General features: G+C 44.0%; 1 protein-coding gene across 1 annotated transcript; it reads right to left on the bottom strand.

The window, feature by feature from the left end:
• Window positions 1–566: 566 nt before the first annotated feature.
• LRRC30 (leucine rich repeat containing 30) lies at window positions 567–1472 on the bottom strand. Its single transcript, XM_037805565.1, has one exon. The coding sequence runs from the start codon at window positions 1470–1472 to the stop codon at window positions 567–569; it is 906 nt and encodes a 301-aa protein (XP_037661493.1).
• Between the last annotated feature and the right edge of the window lie 5641 nt (window positions 1473–7113).

The raw sequence follows: 7113 nt of genomic DNA, 5'->3' as shown, positions 1-7113 counted from the left end.
CTCCTACCATGCTTGGCACACAGTAGGTGCTTAGTCAATATCTGACTTTTAAATGCCATTGAATTTAGGCCCATTTCCCACATTTCCAAGGGCTGAACCTCATTGCTCTTCAGAAGAATCTTAGCAATGTGGTTTTCTTTGGAGAAAACCAAAGGCCTGTTTCAATATATGTTTAGAAGGAAATAAACTTCTAAACGTAAATCATATATTTATATATATATCTATATTCTAAATATGTAATTCTAAATATAATTCTAAATATAATTCTAAATATGATTCTAAATATAATTCTAAATATAATTCTATATATATAAATATATTTAGAATATATTTATATTCTAAACACATAAAATAAATATGTTTAGAAGGAATAAACATGCAGCATGGAGGTTATTCAGAACATAGGGTGAAAGCAAACTTCTCCCTACAACGTCTTTCCCACCATGATTTAGCAAATAACTAACAAAAGCATTGACAAATACAAGTAGAACATTTAGACTAGAAAATCACCCCAGTATGACAGAGACTGCAAGAGCTGGCTGCTGGCCAAGCCTCCGATGCCCAAATCAGTTGTGCTTTTTCTCCTTGAGGTAGATGTAGAGCGTCTCCAGGCCCCCCTCCACCAACTCTGGCAGAGGCTTGGATAAAGGATTACGGGAAATGTGCAGCCCCTTGTCCATGGGGTTCCAGGCGATCTTTGCCAGCCTGCAGAGCAGGTAGAGTTCGTGCGGAAGAGTCTGGATGTCATTGTTGTTTAAGTTGAGCAGCTCCAGGCTGGTGACCGAGCAGAGCGACCTTGGGAAGGAATGGATGTTGTTATTCTCCGCGATGAAAATCTGCAGATTTACGAGGCACTGGATGCTCTCGGCGATGTTCTCCAGTCGATTTGAGCCCACATGCAAGAAATCCAGCTCCTTCAAGGAAAATACACAAACGGGGATTTGAGCAAAGTAGTTGTTGCTGAGGTTGAGCTTCCTCAGCCTGGAGAGGTCGGCAAAGCTGGCTGGAAGCTGGGAGAGGCAGTTGTGAGACAGGCTCAGGACCCGGAGGCTGGAGCAGAGGCTCAGCTCGGCTGGCATCTCCGTCAGGCAGTTCATGTTGACAAATAGGACCTTCAAGCTTTTGAGCAGGCCCACCTCTCGGGGCAGACTCTTGAGGCGGTTCCCGCACAGGTTGAGAACCACGAGGTGGGTCAGCCTCCCCACCTCGGGGGGCAGGATCATGAGCTGGTTGTGAGACAGGTTGAGTTTCTGGACCTCAGAGAGGCCCCACAGGAAGTCGGGGACATCCGTCATTCCCTTGGTGACCAAGCTGAAGCTGACGTGGCACATGCCCCGCTTCAGCAGGCAGCGTGGGTCCTTTCCGGAAAGGAGGACATCTTCCCACACGGAGAACTTCCGCCTCCTTCCCAGCAGCAGCAGCCCCTTGGGGTCCCTGCCTTTGGAGTTGGTGCTTGACTGCCTGCCCCCCATTGTGCTCCCGTGACTTCGGAACTTGGTGCTCCCCCAGCTGTTCCAAGCCACGCCGTATGCAGCACTGCGTGCAAGTGTGCAGGCTGCAAGAACAGAACGGTAACCAGGTTGTCCCGGGTTCGAGAAGACCTATGGAAAGTCTCAGTCGGGCCTTGCCAATGTCACAGGCAGGTCCTGCTGGGCGGCCCGAGAGCAACGGTCCCCGAGGTGGTTTGGGGTGGCTTCTCTTTGAGCACCAGGGCTGTAATGACACACTTGTGCCCAAGTTTGCTGAGCAGAGTGGTTCCCTTGTGAATACCACAGGCAGCTGTCCCTGTCACTCTGCCTGTTTTATTGACCGGGTGCCTGCCCACGGGTCACAGGGAAGAGGCCTATAACTTTACCCGCTCAGCTTTTCTTGTTTAGCGCAGTTGAGCAGGGTGATTATCAAGCCCATCTCCAAAAAGGAGCAAAATCGGGAAACAGAGCAGGCCAGGCCAGCCTGCCTGCAGGGTTGAGCTGACTCATCGGGGATCCTTCAGAGGGAGATGGGTCTCAGCCCGACGACAGGGTTAAGTTTTCCACGGCTGTGCTCTTCTGACAGTGTCATGCATTCCAGCCTCAGACTCCGATGAGTTGTGTATTTGTGGTGGCCTGGGCAACTGAAACCCTCCAAGCTGCTGGTTTTTACACCTTGCTTGCCAGAGTGATTTGGGGCTCCTGCAGGAGGGGAGGGATGGGTGAAAGAGTCTGGGGTCCCCACTCCCATTTCAACCAGAGCAGCTCTGGGTTTTTTGGTTTCCCTGTTTTACAGAGCAGGCTTCTGAATTTAGCAGGGTGCCCTTTAAACTTTTGAACAACTACTCGAAGAGCCCCTTAATCAGGTAGGCACGGCATCCCCGTTATCCTTGAAGACTAAGCTAACAAGGCCTGGCTACACCGTTTCTCTCTGTTTCTGTCTCTTTTACTTTCCCTCTTAGCTTCACAATGTTAACTTATGCCCTAAGTATGCAGAGCCAGTTTGGGGGGAGGAGGGAGGCAGACGACTTTGCACAGGTGAAAATCCTCATAATAGGTATGGATTCAGGGGAGAAGGGACCTCGGTTCTGGGAGAAGGACTTGAGGCCCCTGGAGAGGTTGGGGTGGCCTAGGACGTGGGTGGCTTTTGGGGGCCCTGCCCAAGTATGCACAGTCCCCTGGCTCGGGAGCTGTGAGCTCTGGAGGACGAGGGCTGCTGCCCTGCCACCTCTGAAAGAGGCTGTCACCCAGGGGCTCGAGCTGGGGCTTGCCTGGGCCCTGGCTGGGGAAGCTGCAATCCTTCCTGCAACCTGTTCCCACTGAGTGCAAATACCCAAGCACGGGAGGCAGTGATTTTGCAAAACAATGGGAAGCCACTTTTCTTTCCACTTAGCCTTTGAAGGAACCCTGACCCTTTTCAACTGGGATTCTTGGACAAAAACAGAGACTTTGGACTTTCTTTACATGGGCAAGTTCAGGCTATTAATTGGAAAATGAATGTGGCTAAATTTGTACTCTAAGATTTTGGAGCAAACCATGCCTGCCTGTATGTAAATTTTCATATGACAATAGGATTCTATTGTTATTTAAAAATGAAGCTTGCTTTGCCTCCCTCTTTCTTTCTATGAGCATAATAAATTATGCTAGAGGATCTGAAATGTGGGAAGTAACAGGAGCAAGAATCAACAGCTTTCTTCTTTGCAGCAAGTATCTTTCCCCTTAATTGATGATTTTCCAATAAATACTTTTTGAGCACTGGTCCATAGCTGATATTTCTTGCATACTTCCTATGTGAAAGGCACTGCAGTAAACACTTTGCTGGTAGGATGGGTATTAAAATTATCTCCATTTTACAAGCAAAGAAACCGAGCTACCGAGGGGTCAATTTCCTCAGCCAAGATCAAGTCACATGGTCAAGATCAAGGTCAAGTAGCTAGGACACAGTGGAACAGGATGCAAACCCAGGTATCCAGCTCCCCAGCAAAGACAGGAGCCCATGAGAAGACTCTCTGCTTAGCCTCTATAAAGAGGTGTGAAAACCATGGCTAGGACAAAGTCCCTTGTTTTCCAGTTGCTAGGGGTTAGGGCTGGAGGGAAACCGGTATAGAAATAAGTTAGGCATCAACCCTGCTTGCTTTACCAGTGACACAGCTCAGAATATAAAAGGTAAAAATATCATTCCAGGAAACTTGGGAGCAATGTATTTAATCCCCTTCAAAAATAGCCTGATTCTTCTCTTGCAGATGCTCTCGTATATCAAGTGGATGAGCAGTGGGAATAGCTGACTTTGTTTCTTCTAATTTTTTTGAAGCTTAAACACTTAGGTTACCATGTTTATCCAGTCGGAATATAGTTCGAGGACATTCTTTCTCCTTGAGGCTCCGTTTCCTCAGCTGTGAAATGAGCCGTTGGGATAAGACGATTTCCAAGAATCCCTATCTGCCCTGTGATTCTGATTCTCCCTTCGAATCAGTCTGTAACCAAGAAGTTGGGATTTAGGGGATGATTATGATTACTGAATCATTCTCCTTCTTTACTTTCTGGTATAGGAGAGCAGACCGAGGGAAATACCTGAAATCTCTGAACTGTAATCCAGCTGAAATCATCTCTGATAATGATTGTAGAGCCTTTATCTTGTGCCCTTGTGATTGTAAAAACCTTGTGACTAACCCTCACTTGTACCCATTTTATCCAGTTTTTTTACTTTAGAGTCTTATGATTACTAAAGACAGCCCTTAGTGTTTATTAATGAAGGGTCTTGAGTCAGCCCAGAACTAACCCACCCCAAGTCAAAAGTTATTTTGATAAATAAAGCTGGATCTAACCAAAATGGACCCCTAGACATGCACAGTAGCTTAGACTTTAACCTACAAGTCACCTATACCTCATTATAATACTAAAAATCATTCCCATCATCATATTAAGGCCGCCATTTTCTTACATACATTCTGTGACTAAGCATGTAATCAATCACCTCTAATTATATCAGTAAATAAATAGATCACCTCTAATTATATCATCTGGAGCCACTGTGCCCACTCTCCTAAAACCTGCCCATCTTTTGATACTGCAAAATCATCAGAATTACTGAAGTTCAGGGAGACAGATTTTTAGGCCAATAGGCCATCTGCTCTCCTGCTTTGCACCTAGCAATGAATTCTTTCTCTCTCTGAAACCCCAGGGTCTCAGAAATTGGTCATGTCAGTGTTTCAGGCAGAGAACCCACCACTCTTGGTTGGTATTAGACCACTTGTCTTGAAGTGAAAGCCAAATTTAACCTCTCTTCTAGGTGAAAGCAAGGCAAAATTGAAGACAGCTTGTATTCTTGTTGCATTAATACTGATCCCTAGGGAATACATAGCAATAGAGAATGCTGTTGGCTAAAGGATTTTAAAACCACACTTTTTTTTTTTTAGCCAAAAGAGACCTTTCAGGAGTCTCTGAATGGATTTCAGCCAAGAATAAGTCTCAGAATGAAGCATTGTTCAAGTTTATGAATTGCAGGACATGACAGGTAATGGGATTGTCTTTAAAACCTAGGGAAGTTATAGAATAGTTGAAATGTATTGAATATACTCAAAGTATATACTACATGTCTGTATATACCAACTGATTATTGTTCCAGCATATGAAAATCAAAATTAATTATTTCTTCAATCTTAAATAAAATAACACTGAACTGATGAGTGTCGTGAAATGGTAGATTATAAAAATAGCCAAAGCTACTCCTGAATTCACACTAATGGAATGTCTATTAAGAACAATTATTTTAAATTCTTATTATGGCTTTTCAGCTAATGTCTATACATCATGTCAATTTGGATGTAGAGAAATGTGTATGTTTAGAAAGTTTATGAAAATAAACTTTTGACAGAAAATAGGAAGAAGAGAGATAATCGAGTTAACTTTTTTAATATGTAAATCTGAGTCTTTTTCCTATGCATTATCTATGTCAATCTGTTTCCTTTTTCAAAAAAAAAATTATCTGTCATAGCCAGTTTTCCTCAAAAGCAGGACCTGAAGCAAAAGCTTATGGGGCTGATGTTTGATTGAGTACAGTTCCAGGTAAGCAGTAAGTGAGGAAAGGAAAATAAGACAGAAAAGGAAGGATAGCAAATAAAAGTAGATGCATTCTTGAGCTGGCCATATCTTTGCAAAAAAGAAAAAAAAAACTGTCTTTCTGCATTTCACAGGCATCTCTAAAGAGACTGAATTAAGCTACTTTATCTCTGAACAGTCCATGGTTGTCATCTATAAAATGCAATGAGTGGTGAAACCCAATGTAAATAACCAAATCCCCTAATTCATGGTTATTAATGATATATGGCTCTAGAATATATCTAATGATATATGTCTCTGATGCTACATGGTAAGAACCCAATAAATGACAGTTGTTCCTTAAGTGATAACTTTATACACATACCCCCTACAAGCCTCTAGATTCATTTAGTGAATATTCCCCGTGCATTTGATTTTTATTTGTCTTTGTTCATGAACTTTATACTTTTTCCAAGGCTAATCAAACCTACATCCATGAAGCATTTATCTTTCGTTCATCTTGTATTTATAGAGCATTTACCTAAGGCTAGGAGCTGTTTTAGATACAGATGTTCTGTATCAGATGTTCCATCTGATTCTCATAAGACAAGTGAGGTCGATATTATTAACCTCTTGTTCAATATGAGAAAGCAAGCTTCCATGGGTTAAAAGAATCAGATTCTAAAACTAGTTGGTACAGAGTCAGGGCCAACACCTAGGTCTTTTGATCCTAAATCCTGCCCTCCTTCTACCATATGAATGCCCTGCCTTTCTTTGCACAGTTTTTTTTCTTAGTAAAGCAAACTGTTATCCTGATTAGAACATGCCACAGGCTTCTAGCACAGAGCCAGTGCAACAAGAGGTGGCAGAACCATGGGTTAATGTCAACCTCGGGTGCTAGACTTCCTTGGGTTTTAGTCCTGAGTTTATTACTTAAAGGCTGTGTGATCTTGGGCAAGTTACTTAACGTGTCTGTGCTTTTGTTTCCTCATCTGGAAAACAGAGATCATAGTAGTTCCTCTCACCCTGGGATTTAGGCCGGACTGTGAAGTCTGAGGGCACCGTCCTCCAGGCTGCCAAGTATGCCCAAGACGTCTGACACCAACTGCAAGTTTGGGGGGTGGGGTGTCCTAAAACCACTCTCTGATTCCATAATTTGCTAGAAAGACTCATGGAACTCACTGAAAGCTGTTCTACTTGCTGTCATGTCTCTTATAGGGAAAGGATACAAATTGGAGCCAGCCGAAGGAAAAGATAGGTGGGGTGAAGTCTGAGAGGTTTCCAAAGCCAAGCTTTCATGGTCCTTGGGAATGCGTCGCCTTCCTGGCCACAATGAGGAACAATACGCAAGGACTGTCACCAACCTGGGACGCTCACCCAAGCTTCAGGGTCCAGAATTTTCACTGGGGTTTCAATGCATAGGCATGACAGCTGGAATCATTGACAGTATGGCTGAACGCAACCTCCACCCTGTTCCTCTGGGGAGCCAGGCTGACATGACGTGGCCAGGGGAGTCCACCATGAAACACCTCAACGGTGTCAATCACAAAGAAAAGCCGATCACTTAGGAAATTCCAAGGGTTTTGTTATGTCCAGGAGCTGGGAT

This window comes from Choloepus didactylus, chromosome 16, assembly GCF_015220235.1.
Source record: "Choloepus didactylus isolate mChoDid1 chromosome 16, mChoDid1.pri, whole genome shotgun sequence".
Classification (NCBI taxonomy): Eukaryota; Metazoa; Chordata; class Mammalia; order Pilosa; family Megalonychidae; genus Choloepus; species Choloepus didactylus.
The sequence above is the reverse complement of the archived record's forward strand: the minus strand, read 5'-3'. Positions and strand labels throughout refer to the sequence as shown.